At 50.3% G+C, this 25809-nt stretch overlaps 1 protein-coding gene across 16 annotated transcripts in view; it reads right to left on the bottom strand.

The window, feature by feature from the left end:
- SNX19 (sorting nexin 19) overlaps window positions 1–25809 on the bottom strand; it is a 77363-nt gene that overhangs the window by 19691 nt on the left and 31863 nt on the right. For 2 of the 16 annotated variants that reach the window (XM_027092934.1, XM_027092945.1), the window contains 3 exons: window positions 25009–25193; window positions 24143–24230; window positions 21771–23208 (listed from right to left, as the gene is read on the bottom strand). In XM_027092934.1, coding sequence (XP_026948735.1) covers window positions 23076–23208; window positions 24143–24230; window positions 25009–25193 — 406 coding nt within the window. In that variant the 3' untranslated portion in view covers window positions 21771–23075. Of the gene's footprint in view, window positions 1–6176; window positions 7751–9675; window positions 12809–14584; window positions 14771–21770; window positions 23209–23552; window positions 23609–24142; window positions 24231–25008; window positions 25225–25809 lie in introns of those variants that run through there. The other 14 variants (XR_003429970.1, XR_003429967.1, XR_003429968.1 and 11 more) reach the window with 14 other exon arrangements.

Below are 25809 nucleotides of genomic sequence, written 5' to 3'. Positions count from 1 at the left end.
GTTAGTGTGTTTAATGTTGTCCCAGAGGTCTCTGAGACTGTCTTTAATTCTTTTCATTCTTTTTTCTTTATTCTGCTCTGCAGCAGTTATTTCCACTATTTTATCTTCCAGGTCACTTATCCATTTTTCTGCCTCAGTTATTCTGCTAATGATTCCTTCTAGAGAATTTTTAATTTCATTTATTGTGTTGTTCATCATTGTTTGTTTCATCTTTAGTTCTTCTGGGTCCTTGTTAAATGTTTCTTGTATTTTCTCCATTCTATTTCCAAGATTTTGGATCATCTTTACTATCATTACCCTGAATTCTTTTTCAGGTAGACTGCCTATTTCCTCTTCATTTGTTTGGTCTGGTGGGTTTTTACCTTGCTCCTTCATCTGCTGTGTGTTTCTCTGCCTTCTCATTTTGCTTAACTTACTGTGTTTGGGGTCTCCATCAAAGACTGGAGGCTTTGTAGTTTCAGGCTGCAGGTTCATCGTTGCCATTGTTTTTGGTGTCTGCCCCCAGTGGCTATGGTTGGTTCAGTGGGTTGTGTAGGCTTCCTGGTGGAGGGGACTAGTGCCTGTGTTCTGGTGGATGAGGCTGGATCTTGTCTTTCTGGTGGGCAGGACTGTGTCCGGTGGTGTGTTTTGGGGTGTCTGTGACTTTATTATGATTTTAGGCAGCCTCTCTGCTAATGGGTGGGGTTGTGTTCCTGTCTTGCTAGTTGTTTGGCATGGGGTGTCCTGCACTGTAGCTTGTGGGTCATTGAGTGGAGCTGGGTCTTAGAGTTGAGATGGAGATCTCTGGGAAAGCTTTCGCCATTTGATATTACGTGGACCTGGGAGGTCTCTGGTGAACCAGTGTCCTGAACTTGGCTCTCCTACCTCAGAGGCACAGGCCTGACACCTGGCTGGAGCACCAAGACCCTGTCAGCTACATGGCTCAGAAGAAAAGGCAGAAAGAAAAGAAAGAAAGAAAGAAAAAAGGAAGGAAGCAAGGAAGGAAAGGAAGGAAGAAGAAAGAAAGAAAGAAAAGAAAAATAATTATTATTAAAAATAAAAAAAGTAAAAAGTAATGAAAAAAAAACAAAAATGGACAGACAGAACCCTAGGACAAATGGTAAAAGCAAAGGTATACAGACAAAATCACACACAGAAGCATACACATACACACTCACAAAAAGAGAAAAAGGGGAAAAAAATATATATATATATATATCGTTGGTCCCAAAGTCCCCTGCCTCAATTTTGGAATGACTCGTTGTCTATTCAGGTATTCCACCGATGCAGCATACATCAAGTTGTGGGGAGTTTCTTGCCTTTTGGGAGGTCTGAGGTCTTCTGCCAGCGTTCAGTGGGTGTTCTGTAGGAGGTGTTCCACGTGTAGATGTATTTCTGATGTATCTGTGGGGAGGAAGGTGATCTCCACCTCTTACTCTTCCACCAATTTGAAGGTCTCTCCTCTCCCATTTTTATAACGGTCTGTTCTATGCATCAGTGTTCTTTTTCTTTTTAGGGTCCCTTTTTTTTCTCTGAGCTAGCAAGGATTTTGCTTATTATATGCTATTTATAGTGAGAGCTTCAAGCTCCGCTTTCAGTAACAAATTACACCTCATTTGCTCTTCTAAACAAATGCGGTCCTTCGGCAAAGGCCTTAATCGGAAGAAGAGAGAGTTGAGATGCTGTTACTGTCCCTTCTTTCTCTTTCTCCCCTTTTATTGACTCCTCCCCCTGCTGGTCTCCACCTGCTCCTGGGGCCCCAGGACCTTCATTTTAACACATCTTCCAAAGAAGTAGCAGGGAAGCCCATCTGATCCGGAGAAACTTGTTCCTGGTTCTGGAAGCAGCGATTCAAGAAGCAGCCGAACTGCACAGAGCGAATCCGCTGAGAATCTCAAGAGGGAGGCATCTGACAGAGTCATACTAACAATGACAGTATTTTGCTTCCTTTAGAAGCACTCCAAGTGCTTCACCCGTATTAGCTAATCTCGTGTGGTGAGGAGGTGTGATTACACCTAGCCAGGGGGTTATTGTCAAAGCCATCAGGCCACAGGAATTCCGTTGGTCACAGTATTTATAGTGGCTTCTTTTCCGTGTCTGATTCCCCACCCCTTCCTCTTTTTTTTTCTTTTCTTTTTTTTTTTTTGCGGTACGCGGGCCTCTCACTGCTGTGGCCTCTCCCGTTGTGGAGCACAGGCTCCGGACGTGCAGGCTCAGCGGCCACGGCTCACGGGCCCAGCCGCTCTGCGGCATGTGGGAACCTCCCGGACCGGGGCACGAACCCGCGTCCCCTGCATTGGCAGGCGGACTCTCAACCACTGCGCCACCAGGGAAGCCCCTCCACCCCCTTCCTCTTAAAGAGCCTCAGTATTGGTGAGAATGCATTTGTATCCTCACTCTTTAAAAACTAAACACGAGGGCTTCCCTGGATTCCCAGGCCCCCAGTGCCCTCCTGACTTCCCAGAGCCGTGGTGCCCTGACAAAGCTTCTGTTTTCCAGGGAATAGCTGGTATTCCCATTGTCCTATTCCTTGTGTATTTAATAAAGATTTGGAAGCGAGAGTAAAAGCAGGTGAAAGTTATGTGTTTGAGCATCAGACACACCTGAGTTCCATTCTTGCCTCTGTCACTTATTAGATGTGTCATCTCAGGAAAATCGTTTAATAACTCAGAGCCTGTTCTTTATCTGCACAACGATGACAGCACAGACCACCCCCAAAGAGTGCTGTGCAGAGACTGGGGACATGGGGCCCCTGCTCCACATCGTCACTCAGGGCCTCAGGCTGAGGTTGCCGGGTGGCTGAACCAAAAGGGAAAGAGAGCTCCCAAGCGTCTCTCGTTAGCATTTTAAATGGGTAACAGGCCCACCTACATCGGATGGGCTAGGACCAGTCACACGATGCCACCTACCCACCCACAAAGGTTCTGGGAAGTGCAGTCCCCACGGGTGCCAGGAAAGCTGAGAGCCAGAAACAGCTGGCACCCCGTGCAGCGTGTAAAGCGGCTGGCACTGTGATGGGTGCGCTCTAAGGGCTGCATCCAGGCTAGCTAGATTTTAGTTTGGATCTGTTATATATAAAATGTTGTTTACGTACTATCTTAGTATATTCAGGAGTGTCCACGGCTGATAATTCATTGACGTATTACGTTCTCCCTTTCAGACGTACCCACAGTTGAAGAGAAGATTCGTGGAGATGTGAGAGTAAACCTCGAGGAATGAGTCTCACCGGTAGCTCAGATGGTGGAAGGATTCAGGTTTCCAGAGGAGGCAGCATCTGGCCTGGTTTGGGCGTGTGGGTAGCATCTCAGACACAAGGAGCCAAGGGCGACCTCAGCATGGGGCACGGAGCACCCGAGTTCTCCGCTTCGGGCCTGGGAATTTATCTACAACTTGCTCATTTGTTTATTCATTGACTGGTTACTGAACGCTCCTGTGTGCCGGGCACCGGGGCTGCGGCCCTGAGAACAACAGACACTGCCTTCAGATGATGCGTTTTAGGGGAGAAGACACATGAAGCACAAGTAGGTGGTGGTAACTGCAGAGCCAAGGGTGTCGGGTGTGCTGGGGTGCGCAGGATGGGAGGGTGTAGCTGCTTTATCTGGGGTGGTCAGAGAAGGAATTGAGGGAGCAGGCCCTTGGGGAGCTGGGTGAAGAGCATCCCGGACAGAGGGGCTGCAGGACCAGGGAAGAGTGCCACGGTGGAGAGAACAGGATCTAGGAGTGGAGTATCAGAGCTTCGTTGGTTCTGCTACTGATTTGCCCTGGTTCTTGGACCCAGTGACAAAGCAACGTGATTGTGAGGATGGGCTAGGAGCTGGACCACGTGGATGTGAATCCCAGCTCTGCCACTTATGACTAGATGAGCTGGCAAGTTACTTAACCTTCCCAAGCTTCCATTTCGCCATCTGAAAATATGGGGGAAACCCCCGTCCTCCAGGCCCTCTTTGGGAGGATTAAATGAGTTAATTCATACAGAGCACCGAAACCAGGGCCGGACCTGCTGTGAGCCCAAGCTGACAGCAGCTATTTCTATGAGAGCAAGTTGTTTGCCCTCTATGGGGTGCAGTACTGTCATCCCAGATTGTGAGCTTCGGAGAGGTGGTCTTTTAAGTGCTCAACCCAAAGATTCTTGGAAATCTGATGTTAATTTACATGTTATTTTATGGACCATTTCATGTCATTTGTTAACTGCTTTTTTTTTTTTTTTACGGTCTGCCCCCATCACTGTCCTCTTGCAGGGTTTAGCTTCCTTCCAGTGATGTTGAGTATGGGGTCCTTCACTTGTCTTTGCTAGAATTCCACTTCTCTCTGCCTCACTGGTGGGCTTTATTCCTTCCGGGATCTTTACACAGCACTCAGTGCACTTAGTTGATTAAAAACATTTTCTCTATTAATTTCAATACACTGGCAAGGGATCTCTGTAGCAGAAACTTCAAAAAATGAAATTTCATTAGGTCCCAAATTGAGCTATTTGTAATGAGGTGGATGGACCTAAAGTCTGTCATACAGAGTGAAGTAAGTCAGAAAGAGAAAGACAAATACCGCATGCTAACACATATATATGGAATTTAAGAAAAAAAAAATGTCGTAAAGAACCTAGGGGTAAGACAGGAATAAAGACACAGACCTACTGTGGATAATGGACTTGAGGATACAGGGAGGGGGAAGGGTAAGCTGTGACAAAGCGAGAGAGAGGCATGGACATATATACACTACCAAACGTAAGGTAGATAGCTAGTGGGAAGCAGCCGCATAGCACAGGGAGATCAGCTCGGTGCTTTGTGACCGCCTGGAGGGGTGGGATAGGGAGGGTGGGAGGGAGGGAGACACAAGAGGGAAGAGATACGGGAACATGTGTATATGTAGAACTGATTCATTTTGTTATAAAGCAGAAACTAACACACCATTGTAAAGCAATTATACTCCAATAAAGATGTAAAAAAAAAAAAAAAGAAAATGAAATTTCAGGCCTGTTTTCTGTTTGGAGACCAAGTGTCTGGGTCCACAAAATCACAGACACTCATGGATGGCCCTCCCTCCAACACTGTCCTGGATGCCAACAAAGCTTTGTACGGCCCACCTGACTACTGCCCTGGCCACGGTGCCCCATACAGTGGGACACTTGAAAATGCCTCCAGTCTCTCCAGAACTCATGGTGCAGTGCGATCCTCAGTGCTGGGGACCAGCTGGTGCTCATATTGGATGGAAAGGGGGTTTAGAATGAAAACTGAAACCAGGGATCCGATATCTCTGGGTACCAGAGACGCCAGACTTCACTTCCCCAGCTGGGTGGTCAATTCCATAAGGACCCTGGTGAGGAGGGATCGGAAAGCCCGGACGGGAGTGCCAGTGCCACCATTTATGAACTCTGTGACCTGAGTCTCACGTTTCTTATCTATAAAATGTGGGTCTGCACCTTTGTTTTGATGAATAAATGACAATATGTGGCTTTATAAATTCTTTACTTATTATCCTGCATAAATAATGAATGTGCATATTTATCTTGCTAAATAAATAGACGGTGGCTCTTCAGTTTTAGATCCTGACAAGTCCACAACCTACTGAGTCTATTGTATTTCTTGGTCGGGTTGGAAGCAGAGAGAACAGTGCCTGGAGAGGGCTCTGGGTCCAGGTAAACCCAGCAGAGGGTGGACCTTGTGAGGGTGTCTCCCCCTTCTCCTTCACCCTGGGGATTACTTATTTATCAACTAGTGAGTGCAGGTTCATGCACCTGTAAATAAATCATGCTCTCAGCGATTCTCCCTTGCCCAGAGCATGTGGACCCTGACACCCGGGGAGGGACATCTGGACCCAGCCTGAAGCCCCCGTCTGGTTCCTCGTCCTCACCCGGCTCCTCTCCTGCCACCTGTCACTCACACGCGCCCGCTCAGCCTGCAGGCTGCCTTGGCCGCCTCTGCCCTGGCTGCCCCTCTGCCCACATCAGCTTGCAGACCGTCTAGAATCTCCCCACGCCCCTCCCCATCCTGCCCACCAAGACGCCGTCTAGCACAGGGCTTGTCCTTTTCATTCCTAAGTCCTGAGCCCACCTGGTCCCACAGTATGGCTTTAATTTATGTTGGGCGAACACATGAAAGGTCGAAGAAGCTGCGGGGAGAGAGAATGAATGGACTTCCTTCCAGGCCTCCCGGCAAAGCAGCTGCGCAGCCAGAACCCCAAACCGAGAAACCAGTTCCTACCTGGAGCTTTCCATCGAGTCAGGCTAGCTGGGGCCTGGCTGTGCTTCTGGGGCGGGGAAGCCACGTTTCGCGGGGCCGCGGCGTCATCTCCTTTGGGATCGCCCTCCGCCCGCAGGGGCGCGACCTGCTCGCCACGGGGACGCTGCCCTCGCGCCCAGCTGGGACCGCTCTCCCTGCTTGTGGATGAGGCAACAGCGCCACCTGCTGGCCTTGAGGCCCCGGCCGCGGCCTGCCTCCGGAAGTCTCGGGCGCCTTCTGGTGGGCATTCAGAAGATGCAGCGCAAAAGTGGCCTGGTTACCCCCAGGGCGCCGAGAACCATGATGTCCCTGGGGCCTTTTCCACCTTTGATGTTTGAGCCATGCTATGGGCCCGCACTGGAACCAAGCCTAGAAAGCAAGGCTTTATAGCAACTTAGGATGCAGACGATCAGAGCCGTATGATGGAACAAGTTTCCAGACACAGATGACATGGCATGCTCTCTGGTGACAGAAGGTCCACACAGCTCCCCCAAGTGGCACATAGAGCCGTGGGAAAGGCGGTGGTGGTGAGAAAGAATTGTGGAGGCATTGGGAAGTAAAAAGAAGTGGAGGGAAAGGAAGGGGTGCTATTCTGACCTCCACACCCCTCCTCCAGGACTGAAATCACCAAGGAGGCCATTTGAGAAGAGCAGGCTGCAGTGTAGACAGCCTCTCCCCAGGAGGAGGTCTGCAGCATGTCCAGTTACCCTTGTCTGAGCCCTTCAGGAACACACCCGGCCCTGAGTGTCCCCTTGTCGCTGTCCTATTACTGCCGATCATTGTTGGCTCTGCTGGAGCTCAGCCGCCCTCGGCTCCTGTGTCAGCCATGTAAGCATCTCAGAGGCTTGGGAACGCGAGCCCAGCTTGAAATATACTTCCCTGAAGGGCTTATTTTGTTTTGGGACAAGTCTCATGCCAGTCTGTTCTGCCAAGAAATGATTGGTGTTGAACCGTTGGTTTCCATTGCTGTCAAACACAATCTTACACGGAGAGTAAGGGGGCAGTCACTCTGGAGGGCCAGCTGGGAAAGAAGGCTTCTGACTGGCTGGGACTTTCTTAGAAGCCCCTGGAGAATTTTTTTTTTAAAGGAACATCTGGAATGGCTGATGTCCGATGAGCAGGACACTTTTCCAGTGGGTCCTGTCCATCTAAAGTGGCTGCAGTCAGACTCCACAGGTGTCCAGGGAGAAGGGTGAACAGAGGCCCAGAGCCCCAGCTTAGCTTTGGGCACAGGCTTGGATTTCCTCTATTCCAAATGCAGACAGTCCTGCAGGGTCCCGCCTAGCACACAAAGGTCGGGAAGAATGCAGAAGCAATGTCCCAGTGTTTGTGCAGGTCTTAGGTGACTGAAGGGCGTCTGGACAACATTGGTAGAGAAGCTTGCTTTCCATTCATGCCTCTTAAGACACCTGAAGGTGTGAGGAGGTGAAATTTGACGCTGCTGGCCTTGTTCTCGTGTTTGTTTTGTTTTTCATCCTCATACAACTTAATGGAATGCAAAACTGGTAGAAAATTCATAGCTCAGAATCTGTTCAGATGAATCGTCCCGTCAGACCCTGTTTTGGGAAGAGCTGACGGTTGGTTAGAAGTCAAAGACACTGACTTCGTGAGTGTTCACTGCATTCATTCTCCCTCCCTGGGCCTCAGTTTCCTACTCTGTACAGTTGGGGGCTGACTGACTTTCAAGGACCTTTATAGTTCTGGTGCTCTTTGGTTCTTTAAAATGAAGCCTCATATCATGCCGTGGTTGACTACCCATCACATTCTCATGCACAATGGTCCTTACTTTACCAAGGAATGTTCATCTGCTCATGCATTTCCCCACCCATTCATTCAGCAAACAGTGAGTGCCTGCAACGTTCTGGCACTGCTGTGGGCACCAAGGACAAGCTGGGAATAAAGCGAGGTCCTGGCTCACCTGGAGCTTGCAGTCTTGTGCGGGTCAGTCACACACAATAAAAAAAAAATCTAAACATGTGTAGCGTCGTGTACTGTCCTGCAGCGTGAGATAACGTAATGACAGCCAGCTGGTAATAAGTGCTAGGAAGACAAAGCGGACAGGGGTCGTGGGATGAGGAAAGCTGTTTTCTAGACAGCGTGATCAGGAAAGTCCTCTCTGAGAAGAGAAGGTGGCATTTGGCAAGAGACGACGGATGAGGGCGTGAGAACTGCACGTCCAGGCAGGCACGCGGGCAGGAGGGCCGCACAGAGGCCGGACGCGAGTGTGCTGGGCCTGGCGGGGGGAGATAAGGAGGCTGCACGTGGGAAAGGAGGCTGCATCCCTGGATCCCATTTTGGGTTTTGATACCAAGTGTGATGGATGCCATTGAAGCTGGTGTGTTCTTGAGTCAGTGTTGTGAGCATGCCTCCCGGCACTGGGGGCACCGAGAGGTAAACTACAGTCTCCGCGTGCGAGGGCCTCGAAGGCGCCCGGGTGCCCACATGTGGCGGTAACGGGCGGTGGCAGGAACTGTGTGCGGGATGGAAGCAGCGGTGCAGGCTCCCGCCCTCGAGGAGCTCCGCCTAGGGCCTGGAGGCTGGGCGCTCCGTGCTGTGCCCATCAGGAGGCATGGCCCGGACCACCGAGAAGCGGCTCGAGCAGCCGTCTGGAAGGAGTCAGTGGGGCAGAGGCAGGAGTGGGAGGGACTCGTGTGGGCAATGGCTGGGCTGCCACAGCGGTTCTCACGGCAGAGGTGGCGGAGTGAGTGAGTGAGCAGGCTGGCCAAGGAGGCCAGGGCCCGCCCGCACTCCTCCCCGAGCTGCACGGGAAGGGGCAGATCCCCACCCAGAAGGTCATCACGACTGAGCGGCCAGGCCCTGCTGCCCTCTCTTGTGCACAAGCGGTGCATGGTCCCCCTTGAGGCCTCGGCCCCTCCAAGTGCTGAAAGGGATGGTTCCTCATAGACCACCAGGCCCCACCTGCCCTGCGGGTGAAGCCGTCGCCCCCAAGGGCCCAGCTAAGGAAGGATAGCAGCTCAGCGTGGCCGTGAGCCCACGCGTTTCATCGTGTGACCGGCCGCTCCCTGCATCTGACTGAGCCCTCCAGATGCTCAAGGGCCTCCCGACCAGGGACCGCCTTTCTGTGAACCAATGTGATTGTCCAAAAGTGAGCCTGTCTGCACCTAGGCCTGTGTTTCCCCGTGTCTGCTTCTGGGCGGGAAGAGTTGCAGGACCCCAACTTACTGGGCACAGATCGGAGCCTAGGGCCTCCGGCCGTCTGTCCGCTGAGAGTTGGGACATGCAACACTCCCGGGACCAGCCGTCTTGAGCCGGGGCTGCCAGCAGCACGCCGGTGCCTGCCCGCTGCCACCGGCCATGAGATAATGTCTCTCCATTTTGGGACTGTGACATAGTTACATCAGACCTCAACGGCCAGTGCGCACATTCCAGGCCTGAGACCAGGGTGGCAGCAGAGAAACCTGAGCTGTGAGGAGACATTCTTAGGCTCAAAAATCACAAACCCGAGACGGAAAGGCACTTGATCAGAAAACAACACCATTCAGGTTATTTTAATGCCCTGGATTTGTGCTGCCCTTTAAGTGGAGCCCCTTCTGCTGCGGGACTCTGGTGCTGAGTGACCCTGGGCCAGATGACTTTCCCTTGTCGTTAACTGAAGAATAAGGTCACGTCTGGCTGGGTGCGCTCCCCGAGTTGTGGTTCCGTCTGCGTTTTCCATGCGCACACCTTGCTCTCAGACGGTGGCACAGCCCAGGTTCTGAGGCTCAGCGGCAGCCGGCCTGGTGTGAGTATACAGAGAACTCTCTTCCCTCCCCCAAGACAACTCCTGAAACTTCTCCCCTTGTCAAGCACTGTGGTGTTGAACGCCATCTGGGCAAGTTCTCTGACCACCTGAACCTGCAGCCAAGGCGTAGGGATGATTGTCACCTACTCGGAGAGTCCACCACCAATCCCTCAGACAGTCCGTCCATTCGTGAATTAAGCACTGTTTGTGTCCCTGCTGAGTCCTGAGCATTTGCTACGTGCAACGGAGAGTACAAAGCCACAGACAACATAGGCCGTACTCGCAAGAGGTACATAATAAAAGTGCAAAAGACAAAACTTGTACGCAGAGAGTCAGAAACCAATGGTCCAGAATCAACTAGTCTGGCACCAATGAAAATGGCAAGAGGAAGGAAGAGAAGAGAGACTTTTCCAGTGGACACTTGGCCTGAGCGAATGCTGGGAGGTAGGAGGGCGAATCACCATAGCAACAAGTCACCCTGAGCCTTGTCTCTTAAGACTGAAGGAAGAAGGCCTTTCCCCAGGACAGTGGGAGTGTCTGCCTTCAGGCTGTCAGCAACACTGGATGAGAGAGCTTGGTCTATACACTTCTGAAACTTTAGAGGGTTGACACCCTGCCCAGAGCAACGGGAAGCAGCTTTGTTTAATGGAGTTCCAGGAGATGTTAGCTCTGGACCCAATAAACGGAGACTTGGATGAGCTTTTCACTGAAATGTGGATGGCCTTACATTCTGGTCTGCACGCTGAGGATGACACCAGTGGGGGCAGTGGAAATATCCCTGAGCTGGAAGCTGGGGGACTCGGGTTCTAGTCTTGGCTTCGGCAATGAAAACGACAAACATTTATTATGCACTGTATGCTAGAGCTTGTACTAAGGATCTTAAGTGTAACCCCTTCTCCCGCCTGTTCTCTGTGAGGAGAGTTCCATTCTATTCCCATTTAATGAATGAAAAAACGAAGGCGCGGAGATTTTAAATCACCTACCGAAGGACACAGAGCTGATCAGTGGTGGAGCTGGGATTCACACCTGGTTGTCGGTAATCCCTGTGCTGCTGCCTCTTGAAAATGGGTGACTGATCTTGGGCAAAAGTTTCTTTTTCAGTAAAATGAAGACACGAATAACTCCCCCAAATTACCTTAAAAAGTGATTGTCAAGATCTAAATAAAACATTGGATATGAAATACTTCATAATTGAGAAAGTCCTATACATGTGTAAAGTATTACATTCCTCAGAGGAATGATGAAAAGATAAAATGGAAGAAGAGCTGATGGAAAAGACTCCAGAAAAATGAAAAGCAAAAGTGTGTACTTTGATGATCAACCCGAGACAGGCTAATTGGGGATGAATAGGTCCTTGGACTGCATGGAAGTCCGGGGGTGTGGCTTATTCCTCAAAGCTGTCTGGTAGCCTTAATCCACGTGCTTTTGGAAGGCCTAGAGAGGGAGAATGGAGGACAGGGACTTTTACTCTAGGAGTCCAGAGAAAGTCAAGACAGTCCTTCAGAGGCAAAGCTACATTCTTTCCTCCCTCACTTTCATCATGCTTCGTTCGTTCGTTCCTTCCTTCCTCAAACTGAGACCCAAATGAAGTGGAAGAAAATCTCTACTGAGATAAGAGTCAAGATGAAATATAATCATTCGTTCATTTTGATGACAAACATTCAGAAAGCATCATCACTGTTCCAGAAACTGGCCAGGAACTGGAAGGCACAGTCTTTGCTCTCTAACTGATGTGACAGAGCTGGACAGGCTTTCATCCAATATCCAGCCCATCCTCTGTATGGAAAGAAAGAAAGAAAAGTCCAGGGAAGTGAAGAGGTTTGTTCAAGGTCACCGTGCCCAGGCAGATGTGTGTTTCCTCCCCATTTCAGACATTCCCTTCTGGGTGGATTTGGGGTGAGGGAGGGGGAATTTGTTCACAATCCATATACTGCCCTGTGACAACAATTCCAAAGAATGCCAGGTGATGTTTTTAAAGCTCACCTTTGAAATGGTTCTTTCTCTGCCTGTATATGCCTGAAGAGTTGAATAGGAACAATCCACATAGGGGTCTCATGGACTATCGATCGCCTGCTTTCCCGTGTCAAGGAGTGCTTCCCTGTAAGACTGAGATCAGCACCCACGTACACGGAGTTGTGTGTTCCTGTGAGATGAAACAGTCAGTTACGGCCACTGAACACCTAACCGGTCCCCGTGGAGCTGACTCTCCGCTCCTCTCCCGTCTCACCTTCCCTTATCACGTGCTGGTGGCCGAATCTCCCCCCCCCCCCACTGCAAGATAATTCACATCCTCTGGTGTCACCGCTCCCTCCCACTTCAGTTCAGCATTATAAACAAGACAAGATGTAATAAAAAGGTAAAAAAGGACAAACAAAAATACCTTTCACCAGGGGCTGGGTGGGGGACTAGAGAGTACCTCTGTCATTGGGGGAAAACAACACCCCTTCTTAGTCCAGAATTCATCAGATTCCTCCTATGGTGATAGAGAGGTCCTTTCACCCCAGCAACCAGGAGGCTCCAGCTGGACATGTGCTTCTGAGATGGGTCCTGGCTAAGGGCCGCCAGTCTGGGGCCTGCTTCTGGGGACGTCGGCACCTCCGATGAGACGGTCAGCCTGAGAGGCATGGGAGGTAGGGCCCGGTTTACTGCTGCAGCTATGAAACCTACTCAGACAGCCTCCTCCCACACTGATCTGAGAAGCTGGCAGATCTTTACAGCGGGGGTGCTGACAGACGTCTAAGGCTTCACCTCTGCTCAGTGGAAGGTTCCTGCTGTCATCTGGCATTTAAGGGGGGTTGCAGGGGTGTGGCTCCATTGTGGGCAGGAAGATGGAGAGAAAATTAATTGCCAGATGGTGTTGAGGATTCCAAGTCTACCAGAAGAGAAAGAAAGACATTACTCACTGACACAAGAAGGCTGCCAACTCCACTTACAGATCAAGCCTTTGTGTGCAGGCAAAGTCTGTCCTGAGCCCGTGTGAGAGGATGAAGGAACCAGCCATGGCCTCTGAGAATTTGTGAGACGACAGAATATTTAAGGGGAAACTAGGGAGATGCCACGGTGTAGTAGTTGGAGAAATCACAGTACGCAAGACAATCTGCCCCCAAGGGCTCTACAGCTGCTGGAGAGGACAGACGGGCACGTCCTCAGGGGCAGGTCAGGACAGACCTACTCCAGGTGCAGCTCCATGAACACAGCTGGATACAGTCCAAGCAAGGTGTGCTGAGCCCAGCCAATTCAAGGGAAACTTCTGTTTCATTACGTTTCAGTTCTTAAAAAGGAACCTCTTCATTACACATTGCTTCTCAGGGCAGCAGGTAAAAGGCACACAGAACTATGAACAGATACAATCAGCAACCACTTCTGCTTTTACATGGCATCTTTCCCACTTGAGCATTAATTATTTGGCATTTTCTCCCTGCTTTTCAGAAAGTTTTCTCTAGGAGGTTGAACGTACAGAGATGATTTAAGGGAGAGGAAAGCTTCAGCAGTATCTCCAGAGGCTGTTTTGCATTTTCTAATGTCTGAAGTTTTTACAACAGGTTTTCCATGGAAAACTCAACAAGTCACTAAACTCTCTGAGTCTCAGAACCCAGACTTAAAGTCAGGGGAAGAGATTCCCATGGCTAACCTTTCTAGTCATCTGTCCTGCCAGTTTGGACTGCCATAACAAAATCCCACAGGCTGGGTGGCTTCAACAGAAATTTATTTCTTGCGGTTCTGGAGGCTGAGAAGTCCAAGGTCAAGATGCTGGCAAGGTAGGTTTCATCCTGAGGCCGTTTCTCTTGGTTTGTAGGTGGCCACCTTCTCACTGGGGGCCCACGTGACCTCTTCATGTGCGTGAGGAGAGGAAGCTCTGGTGTCTCTTCATGCAAGGGCACTAATTTCATCATGGGGGCTTCCATCCTCATGACCTCGTCTAAACCTAACTACCTCCCCCTGGCTCACCTCCTGATACCATCACACTGGGGGCTAGGGCTTCAACATAAAAATTCTGCGGTGGGAGGGACACAAGTATTTTGTCTACAACATTGTGTGAATAGTTTGGAACATGTAAAGAAAGCATTTATGAAAATGTTTAATCTTAGGGTCGATGGTTATTCTGATTTCACAGAAGGGAATACTAGGGCAATCTTCCTCATAGAATATCAAATATGGAGTCAAGTATAAGAAATATCATACATTTAAGGTTTACCTGTAATTTTAAGTTGATGTCCATATTAATTTATCATAGAGACAATTAGACTAGTGGGACAGCCGAGTCAACCCACAAAGACTGGTAAGCTGATACAGGAGAAAAATTTAAGGAATAAAGAGAGAGCAATTTTTGAGTTGCATAAGAAAGGAAAAATGACAGAGCTTTGAAGTCTTTATAAAAAAATTTTTTTCCTGTTATTATTTACTTAGTTTGGTTTTTAAGAAAAGGGTTTCAGAAATAAACACAGGAAAGGATTGGGTGAAGCAAACTATTGGTCCAAGGCTGCCTGCTATGAACAAGACTAGATGAGGAAAATTTCTATCACTTGGGAAACATCTACAGAAACCCTAATCTTATATAGATCTCAGGTCACTCCACTCCAGCAGTGGGCATTCTCCACATCCCAAACCTCAGGACGCGGAGCCTGCTGAAACACAAGCTCTCACTCACCTCAATCCTCTCCAGACTGCTAGAAGGAGGTGCACAGCCCTGCTCTCCAAGCACTGAGGCCACGAGTATTACTGCCGTCTCCACACATGCATACTTATCTCCCCTCTTATGCGTCCAGACAAGCTCTCGCCTTGTAAGCAAATGCCGTATGCCACTCACAAGCCCATATCTGTGCAAGGCACACACCTGTACATGGGGGAAAATTCTGTTTCAAACATTAAAACAACAGCTTCTATCTCATCCAAACAGATCGCTGAAAAGGAAACTTTCTGGGTCCTCACCCATATGCAGGATATACAAAGCTGTCTGGAACAGATCTGGTATTAATTACCTAGTGCTCTACACTGGAATAAGTGCTTAATCCCAAGGAGGTTTACACTGGAGACTGACCAACCTGCCCTGGGGTGGATACACAACCAATCTTGGCTCCAGAGACTATTCCACATCATGTGTTGTGCAAATGTGCACTGGCACAGGAATGGACTTCATTCCTCAGCAGATGGGATCCTTCTTCCGCGGGCCGACTCTTAAGATAATATATGACCCAAGCACTACATTGTCTAGAGCTTCCTACTTTTCACGAAATGCATCACTGTCTTAATTCTCAGACTGAACTTCTTCCTCCTTTACCTGCACTTGCCCTCTTTCAAGTCGTGGCCTGGAGGCTCCTTCTGGGGCCCAGAAACAGCAGGCGACTTTCATGTTGACCTGCAGCTAATTTGGATGTCTTAGGTTCCTAAGTTTTCATTCTGATGGCAGCTGCCCAGTTTTGATCTGTGTTTGGGCAAAGAGTTGCAGCAGCAAACTTGGTGGGGAAGAGAGCAAACACCTGTGAGAGTGAAGCGGCATTTATGCTAGGCTTCCTTTTCTTCCTGGTTATTACTGTGTCTCTGAAGAGTTTTCCTTGCCGTATCTTAGACATGACTTAAACTATTAGTGAAGGTGTGAAATAGAGAATTTTGGATCTGGGACCAAAGGATTTCCAGAAAGCAAATGGGAGAGAAAGTTGTCTTTCTCTTCATGGAAACTGCATTCCTTACAAATCTGTGTCTGGGGCAGGAAGAAGTTGAGAATATTTCTTGCAGGCAGATTTTTGTTTTGTCTTCTGATCCCAGTGCGGTAAAGAGTAGGTGAAGGTGGGGACTTGGAAAGTAAACAGGGCACGCTGGGTGTTTTTGTGGCTGGATCATTTTAGAAACCATTTTCAAATCAGGACCAATTTTCTTTAAAAAGCGTATAGTTTTAGAACCTTACGGCCTACATACTTAGATGGCAAACAGCACTCTTATAAAACTGTGTGGGTTTTGGCGATAGAAAAATGAACTTCTTTCACTTGATATTTGCTTTAGAATAAAGATATAAGCTCCTAAAAAGGAAAACCTGGCTTCGCCTCATCCCTTTCTCCATCTTTTGTCCCCAGCAAATTCTTCTTTCATTCAACTTATTCACATACTTTACCTCCTAAGAGTTGATAAGCATAATAGTCTTTAATTAAACGAGCTTCAGTATTTATTTTGCACTAGGTAGATAAAAGGGTTGAGAAGGCACTGGGATATAACGGGAGTAGAACAGATACAATGTTCGTTGCCCTTGAAGAATTATAACCTCTTGCTGAAGACCCCACATGTATGCACAAGGACCTGAGAGGCAGCGTGTTGATAGGTAACTCTGAGTGGCACAATCAGATAAAGCTTTAAGGAGAAGGTTGACCTTGAATGGCTCTGACAGATAGAGGGTGCCCACCCACGCACAGCTGGAGGAAGGAAGGGCATCTACCTGGAGAAAGGGCATGGGCCAAAGGACAGAAGCAGGAGAGAGCAGAACACTGGCCCCTAGACTTCTGTGAAACTATCTCATCCAACTTCCTGGCTAAACCAACTCCATAATACATTCTGTCCCCAAGTAAAAGTCCTACTGCCAACCAAGCCCACATGATTCTCCTAGCGACACATGAAGCCTTAATGAACGGTGCCCTCACTGTTCTTGAAAGAATCTGGTTTGTCATCACTATGTTGAATTTGGACTCTGTGTATTTGTAAAGGATATAAACTCTAAAGAAAGAGCTGTTTTTTTTCCTCAATAAGGTCTGTCTTCCCTAATGGCAAGATATGAAATGAAATGCAGACATTTTGCTAAATCATGGTAAATCCTTCTGACAGCTACAGGGGCAGAATGATTCTTTATCAAGGGTCACAGACAAAAGGGCTGATGCCCCAAGCTTACAGATCACCACACAATGCTATACCCAGCACAGAGAAGTCACAGCTTCTGTGGTCACGATAGTGCCTTTATCTGCAATCTCAGACTTTTGTGTTTATCTGTCTTGGTCTTTATCCCCCATTGATTAATCCAAGTGTCTGGAAGTAAGTATGACCCACTCTCCATTGGTCATAATAATATAGTGCAACAGTAACAGGGAACATATGGAGAAGAAAAAAACGTCGAAGTGTGCTCATGACCACATGTAAAATAAACAACAAGGATTTCCTGTATAGCACAGGGAACTATATTAAATATCTTGTAATAAACTATAATGAAAATAATCGAAACATTAAAAATGGATATACACATATATACGTATAACCAAATCACTTTGCTGTACACCTAAAACTAACAAACATTGTAAATCAACTACACTTCAACTGAGAAAAAGTCAAGGTGTGGATTATTTATATATAAGCCGCAGATTTACCTCCTTAACCTTTGTGGCACTTTAATACCAAAATTAGCTTGCATTTCCTAAACGAACATTGGTGAGAAAGAGGCCTATCTGGGATTAAAATGAGTAGATAATGTCACTTAGGAAACGTTTTCTAAGTTTGGATCTTGATTCTATTACTTTTCTTTCATTCCCCTCCAGCCCTCCACACCCAGAAGCAGTGTGCCAGTGGCCCCTAGAGAAGCGCCTGTGGGTGAGGTCTGCAGGATCAAGATGTGTGGGGAAACCAGACTCTGTCCTGCTGGTGAAGACGTCAAAGCCAGGAGTAGTTCTCTGTATCCTATCACTTGCTTGTGTGCACTTCCAGAAAAGCCGAGTTCACAGGTACTTTCAGACCAGAGACAGGTGGGAGTGCGCGGAACGCGGCAGGAGGGCTCAGCGAATCTGAGAAGAGTGCAGTGCACGTGCCACGGGGGCTGCTGGCGCCCGAACTTCCTCCACCGCTTCGTGCTGCCTCTGCTTCAACCCCGCTGCTCCTGGCTCACGGCCGGGAAACGTTATGATGATTTTCACTTGTTTCTTGCTTGACACATTCTTCTGAGTTCGTGTTTTCCTGCCTGTTTTTAAGAAAACCAGACCCTGGCGTCTCTGTGCACTACGAAGTAGCAGACCAGTCTCAGGGTGCGGGAGGGGCTTTGGGGTAGCTGCCAGTGTTCCGTGTAGCGGCCTCCTCACCCTTTACGCCACAGAGGAGCGACGGAGGCTTGCCGGCTGGAAACCCTTCTGCCTTCAGCGCTTTGTTCTCTGGCCCACCAAGGCAGTACAAGCAACCGCTGCCCTGTGACTTCCGGCTCTCCCGGTGGAAAGGGGACAGAGGAGCCGCGTTATGGCGGAGCCCGCCCAGCGGGGCTTCAAGGAGCGCAGCATCATGCTTTCCCTTCTCCCCCGTTACGGCTCCTGCTCCCGTCTGCAGCGCGCAGGACGGCGAGGAGCAACTGCAGGCTCCCGGGCCGCGGCGGCGGGGTCTGGCCAGAGCGCGGCGGCCGTGGGTCCGGAGCCAGGCTGCTCCACGGCTCCGTCCAGGAGCTGAGGAAGGGCCAGTAATGGCACCGCTGCGTCCCAGCAGGGCGCCGGCGCTTGACAAACCTGCTCTTACACGTGATCTCGATTGACTCTCAAAAGGGTTGTAACGTTTTCGCCCCTTTTTCTACCAGAGACCTGAGACTCGGTGCAGGTGAGTTACCCAACCACATGGCGTCCTCAGAGCCGACTAGGTGGCAGGGCGAGGACTCCGCCACCTCATATGCAGGCAGCGGCGGGAACAGGCCGGGAGGGAGCAAGGGGGTCAGGAGGGGCTGAGGCAGGAGCCGAGTCCCAGGGGCAGGACCAGGCCGGGCGGTTCGCGCGCGTGTGGTCGAGCCCCCCGTTCCCGGTAGCAGGCCTGCAGATGACAGACGCTCTCAGGGGGACTCTTCCTTGACCCCCGCCGTGCAGAGGGAACCCACCGAGGTCCCTCACCCGCCGGGCCCTCGTGCTCACAGGCCCCCCCCCCCCCCCCCCCCCCCCCCCCCGCCGGGGCTCCCGCCTCGGCTCTCACCCCTCCCTCCCCACACACCGGGCTCGCCCTGTGCTGGGCCGCACGCAGCTGTCTTTAAAATGTCTGGATTGCTGTAACATACACCAAAATGTGCCGTCTCAGCCACTTCGAAGTGTGCAGTTTAGCAGGGTTACACACACTCACACTGGTGTAGACGCGTCTCCAGGACTGCTTCCTCTCTCGTGAGGCGGAACCTCCGCACCCGCTACACGGCCACCCCTGGCCCTCGACCGCCATTACCTCTGTCCTGTGGGCCTGGCCGCTCGGGGCACCTCAGATAAGAGGCCAGACAGGATGTGTATGCTGGGGACTCCCCGTAACTCTGCCCACCTGGTTCACTGTGCTCTCCACCTGGACACCTCCCCATCGCTTCACCGGCTAATTCCCCTTAACCCTGTAGGAGTCGATTCAGATGCTATCGGCTCAGGCTCTCCCTGGCTCCCCAGCCTCAATTAAGTGCCCCTCCCGTATATTTAGTGGTGCGTTAGCTGCACCCAGTTGGAGGTGGCGACCGAGTCCTAAGCCCCTGATACTTGAGGCGCGGTTGAGGGCCTGCATTCTCACTGGCTACCTCTGGGAGCTTGTGAGAATGCAGTTCGCTAGGCCTTTACCAGGGCGCCAGGTCACTCACGCACACACTCCAGTTCAGTAAGCTCTGTTCTCACTGGACGAGGGGCCTGGGCCAAACCCGGCCGCCGCCCTCTGTGTGAACAAAGCTTTATGCCAACAGCCAGTCATCTGAATACACACTGCCTGGGGCTGCTTTCACACCACAGTGGAAGGGCTGAGCAGCTGCAACAGAGACCACCATATGGCCACACAGCCTAAAACATGTGTTCCCCGGCCCTTTACCACAGACGTCTACTAGACCATAGGCTCCTTCAAAGTGAGAACCCGTTTTGTTTTGCTTTGTAAGAAGAAAGGCAGATTAGCACAATGGTTATGTGTGTGGGCCTGAGGGCAGACTGACAAGATTTGTATCTCAGCTCTGCCATTTCCCTCAAGTGACTGGCAGGTCACCATCTCTGTGCCTCGTGTTCCCTTATAAAGTGGGGACAGAGAGTAGAACTACCTCACAGGGCTGATGTGTGGGTTACGTAAGGTAACGGACGTGAAGGGCTTCACATGGCACCTTCCGCAAACATTACCCTTAGCTGGTTCGCTATTTTTAGAGCACCGGGGACTTTGGTGATGCTGGCAGGATGGCCCCTGCACCTGACACTGTTTATCAATGCCCATTCTCTGCTTCTTCCTTGCTAACATCTAATTATTTTTTCAGGTATCTAACCTTCCGGGAGAGTGACCTCCTCCCTGGGCGACAAACACGACTACGAGCCAGTCGTGGTCACGCATCCTCAATGTCAGTGGACTGGCTTAGGGGCGGGCAGTTCTGGCCAACGAGTCAGGAGAAGAGGAATCTTGGAGGGCTTCTGGAAAACGGTTTCCTCATTCTTTAGAAGAAAACGTGGGAGAGATGCCCCCGTTCTTTCATGGATATTTGTTATATGTGAATGTGATGCCCTGAAGCGCAGCAACTATGAAGGTAGGCAGTCTGAGGACGAGCTAACATGTTTACAAGGGCAAAGCAAAGAGATGGGAAGAATCTGGGCCCTCTATGAGGTCAGAGTTGTTGAATCCATCAACCCCTGGGCCTCACCCACTCAGGTACTGATCTGAGGGAAGACAATAAATGTTTCTAGTAATTTAATTAGAGGCTAAAGCAACCTAACTCATATAGCCAGGGACCATGCTGACACATATTTTTACTCCGCCCAGGACCTAACAACTGTTGTTGGGTGCCATGAGCAAAGGAAGAGTGGAAGCTGGAAATGAATGGGCTGGGTAGGGCAAAAGGAGAATCACGGATGTTCCAGGTTAGTGTAGGTCCAATTCTTCATTCATCACTCTCTCTCTCAGCTGGAGTATCTTTTCCTGAGACCTGTGGCTCGCTCCCAAATGCTTATCTCCCTTGTTGTCTGAACCTACTACCTAAACATGGGAGGTCATTTCAGAGCCAGATGGGGTTTGATTATTTCCTTGACGATATCCATTATTTCCCTTCTGGGTAGGAGGAGGGTCTGCAGACAGCTGATCTTTTTGAGGCAGAGAGTGTGGAGGTGGGGTCTCTTATAGAACACGAAATACAAGGAAGTGTTCTTTGGGCTGGAAGTATCAAAAGATTGCTTAGAATTTACCGTTATAGGGGTTTAACGGTGTTGTCAGCTTGTGTACTGGTTTTGTGTCATATCTGAGCCAGAACTAGTAGCAGAGATTCAAAGCAACATAGGTGGCAAGTACACATGAGAGCAAAGCACGGGGAGAGAAGGGCAGCAGAGCACGGGGCTGCCCCCCACCTCTCCTGGAGAGCACCCTGGCCCTGGCGGTGGGAGGGAGGGGCAGCACAGTGTCGCTGGGCCCCCTGCAGTCCCTCACCCTGCAGACACTTACCACAGGGAGAAATGCTGAGTGGCTTCTCCTGTGAGTGCCCCGGGTTGGGAGACGCTCTGAGAACTCTGGAGCCATAAAGTGACTGTAACAATTAACTTTTTGTTTTGTTTTGTTTTTGTTTTTTTTGCCGTACGCGGGCCTCTCACTGTTGTGGCCTCTCCCATTGCGGAGCACAGGCTCTGGACGCGCAGGCTCAGCGGCCATGGCTCACGGGCCCACCTGCTCCGCGGCATGTGGGATCCTCCCGGACCGGGGAACGAACCCCTGTCCCCTGCATCGGCAGGCGGACTCTCAACCACTGAGCCACCAGGGAAGCCCAACAATCAACTTTTAAGGCAGAAGGAACCAAGTGACATGACCTTATTCATCCCCTTGCCTTTAGGCACTAACAGTACCACTAAAGCCCCCAATTACCTCACTACATGTTTGATGGTTAAAAGCCTTCCGGGGTGGGGTGTGGGGAAGCAGAAAGATTTCACAGGTTTCTCCCGTGAGCCGTTTTAATCTAAGAGAACTTTGACACTTGTCCTAGACCCACCCTGTTCTCGCCAGTCCAACCCCAAGACCCTCCTCCAAGTGGAAGGGTCCCAGTTCAGTGGCATCAGGCACGCCCCAGCAAGCGCAAGCTAAAGGGACAAGGGTGAGCGAACCCCCCGCGGTGAGACCTCTGTGCAGCGCCTACCTCCTGGCTCTCCGTCCCTCCTTTCCTTCCACCAATTTCTACGAATTGTCCGTCTTTCTAATGGACGCCATGCCTTTGCTTTCACCACTGGTGCTCTTCAAGACTAATTAGATCCTGAAGGGACAGGAAGTAAAAAGCAGTCTTTGGGTAAGCTGCTAATGTTCGTGGCTTAGAGCTAAAGTGGCCTGCCAGAGACCTGCAGAGAAGAGAACCCTCACTCCTCCGGGCATTCTCAGCCAAGAGGCAAGTGCTTCCCTTCCCTCGGGCAGCTCTGGGCTGAATATGCAACTTGCCATTCGATTGGGTTGAAGGAAGACTGAGGAGGCCACAAAGGTCAAAACTCACTTGCTCTTGGGGAGGGGGTTAGAAAGCTAGTAAAGAAAACCTGCGGTGCGGCTGTCTCAGGAGAGGGTACGGAGGGTTGGGTGGATCTACCAGAAGTGTTGTCAGTCTGTGCTGGGGTCTTTGGGACAGGAAGAGTACAGCCACCCAGGGAGAAAGCCTGCAGTGACACCCTCCACGGGGCCGATGTGCTGGAAGCACGCCTTGAGAAAGGTTTCCCTCCCTCTTGCGGGGCTGTTGGGAAGCTAGGTAGGACCAGGGGTCTGGCTTTCCAGAGTGGTCCCAAATGAATTTTCAGTTTCCTGGTGGGAACAGCGAACTCAGAAGATTGTCTTCTCTAAGAAAATCTGGCTATGGTTTTTCTCCTGGTCTACCTAGAGCCTGCACTGGTGGGTGAGGCACACGTGTGCACAGGGCCAGGCTATCGGCAAACAACCTTAGGGAGGAGGGCAAAGGAGAGGCAAAAGGGGCTCATTCCTCTACCTCACAGCTTCCTTTTCCAAAGGAAGCAGGATCCGCCCACCAGCAACAGTCCAAACACCACCAAAGAGGCATGGAAATGGGTATGCATGCAACTGGTCCATATACCCCCTCATCGCCTGGTACAAATGGAGTATAAGTTGGGGGAGAACTGTGCCACTGAGACCCCAGGCCTTCTGAGCCACAGCCCAGTTCCAGAGGCACAGCCCTCCTGACTGGTCTCTGGGTGGCAGAGTAATGCTCCCTTCCTAACCTTCGAAGAAATGGGTGAAATAACCTCTGGCTAAGGGGAGATGCCCATCTTCTTGGGGCTGCCTGGGGTGTCTGCGGCAGAGCTGGTTATGGCGGACTCCTCAGCAGAGGCACTGAGATCCAAGAATTCCAGGATGATGTCCCAAAGGCAGTAAATCAAATGCCTGAAACAAATGAACAAAACAACTCAGAGGAGGGTCTGGCTCGGTCTAGAGACACCAGATCCTGTTTATGACATTTATCTTCCCTCTCCCTTTCCCCTCTACTGATATCCTTAGTGGACTCCAAACATCAACAGCTGGACAAAGCCTCTGTCATGAAATGAAAGTCTGTTGAACTCATAAAGGCTATGACCTCAGTAAAGGTGGAGATGGTACTCGAGACTAGATGTTAGGAAATTCCACATTGCTTTATAGCTAGCTACATTAGCACATTGGCACTGCTCTGAAGAACTCTGAAGGAGGGAAAAATCCCTGTGATAACAACTTACTAAGAATTTTCAGGTTACCTGTGATGAGGTAAAGCCAGGAGCCTTGAGGTGCGAGAGTGAGCAGACACGGTGAGCTGCAGGACGGGGGTGAGAGGGGAGTGGGCGAGCACTCAACACGTGCAGAAGATTCCACCCCAAGGCACCAGCCAGGGAAGCACTGACCTCTCTGCACTATTCAAGGAGGTGCACCAGCATTTCTGGTCCCCTTATCAGAGGCCAACTCATCATCTTGTCTACCTCACATCAGGCAAAGACCCATGCTGAAAGTACTGCCCAGGCCAAGGGCTGCTCTCGAGATGCTCACAGGGGCAGGCAGGTGTCAGGAAGGACAGGCCTGGGGGTGACAGGGCCTTTTCAGTAGCTCACGTCGGGGCCTGCATCGAGTTCTTCCAAATGCAAACGGTGGCTGGTCCCACCAGCTTCCGACCACCTGACACCTGCTCAGAAGCCAGCACAGTGGGTTTTACCCAGTGTGTGTGGACCTGGTCATCACACTCTGGGGCCAGGGCCCAGGGCAAGGAGAGACTGCGGCACCGTTCCTCTCAGTGAAGCTGTTCACCCAGAAACCCGAGATGCCTCAGACCAGAGACGGCATCAGCCGTGCCTACCGGTTGATGAGGGGCTGCCGCAGTGACTCCAAGACAAGACTCCAGCTCAGCCGGCATTTGTTCACCCCAAGGATTTCTACGACGATATCTGAAGAGGAAAAACAGATGTGGTTTTAGTGTCACCGCTGAAGCTTTAGCTTCTAAGGGGTTTGTCTCCTCAAGATATCTGCTGTCTTTAATCATATTGGGTACTTCTGGCACACCTCTGAACCATACAGCCAAACTAAAATCGTCAGAAAATAGGGAAAAGCCAAGAAAAATGTTTCTTAACTTTAGGTATCTAAATTAGAATGGGCCTCAAGAAACAATTTGGTAACCTGTCACTAAAGTGCAGGTACTTCTGATACAACAGGTTAGGCTGGAGAACAGAGGTAAGTAAGAGTGAATAACACTGTCCAAGGCTAAGAGTTCACTACTGTACCCTGCTTCCCCCAGCACAACCAGAGGCAACAAACTGCCTTTCCCGCCCTCCAAAAGACCATATAAAGCAAAGGGAAAAAACCTTCTTCAGAGTTTGTTTTTATCTACCGCTAAGGACCATGCCCTTCACTCACTGGCCCCACGTTACCAAGCTCAGCTTCTGCAGGACCTGTATCGTTTTCTTCCCTGGTCCAAAGCAGAGACCCAGAAGTCTTCATCTGGTGGCAAAATGAAGAGACCTGCCCTAAAGTGAGCCTTCCCATTCCCTTAGCATCACTGGAAGTCCTCACCATTTTCCTGTTAGCCTCAGAAATGGTGGGTCAACAAATTTTTGCGTTTAGCCACAGTCAAGGCCCTTTTAAAAAGCGAGGAAGGGTGTGGCTAATCGTGGTGAAGCGGAGGGGAAGGAACAGTTATTGGTATAATCAGTCTCACTGTCCAATCACCTGGCAGGACTCCCATCAGGCTCTGCAAAGCCTGTTTCTCAGCAGCCGCCTTCTGCTCCTGGGTCCTTACGGGTCGAGGATACTCAGGCAAAAGCCCACCAGGCCAGATGGATTCCTGAAGAAGCCGGAGGTACTGCACCCAGCGCTGAGGACACGTCAGAGTAGCTACCTGCACCTCTAGCCACCTGTGGTCGAAGACAGAAGGGTCAGGTAAACCTGGAGGAAAGGATGCAGCGAGGTGTGAGTCATGTGAGCAATCAGAACAGAGCAAAGCCAAGTGAGCACCGACTCTCACAGGTGAAACCAAGCCAATCAACAACTTGGGATCACAGAATTTGAAGATGAGTAATAATACTATCATAATTATTCACTGAGTGTCTGCTATGAGGCACGTGTAGTATTAGGGGCTTTAGAACAGAACATTAAAGGGGCCTGTGGCTCTGGGGAAGGCTGCACCTTTCCAACTGTCCTCCACTGGAAAGCACCAGAACTTCTCAGTAACGTGTACACACAGCCTTCAGAGTGCAGGGTTTGGTGATTTTGTACAAATTCCTCTCCCCAGCCACCCTGTCCGTATCCAGTTGCTCTTCAAGCCCCCAGGACCTGTCCTGAGGACTCCCTTCGTCTGCCCCTTGCTCCTTACACACCAGGCCTTCTCCGTTCCAGTAACAGAAATCTGTCCCTCTGGCAAAACCTGTTCAAACTCCACCTCCTCCACGAAACCCTTCCTGAGCATTCCAGCCAGAAATGCTCTCTCTCCTCAGGCCTCCTCTGGCACTCAGTTCTAGAACACAGATTTGG

Source organism: Aethalodelphis obliquidens, unplaced genomic scaffold (genome assembly GCF_003676395.1).
Source record: "Aethalodelphis obliquidens isolate GAN/ISIS:26980383/991018 unplaced genomic scaffold, ASM367639v1 scaffold82, whole genome shotgun sequence".
Taxonomy (NCBI): domain Eukaryota; kingdom Metazoa; phylum Chordata; class Mammalia; order Artiodactyla; family Delphinidae; genus Aethalodelphis; species Aethalodelphis obliquidens.
Note: the sequence above shows the minus strand (reverse complement) of the source record. Positions and strands in the feature narration are given on the sequence as shown.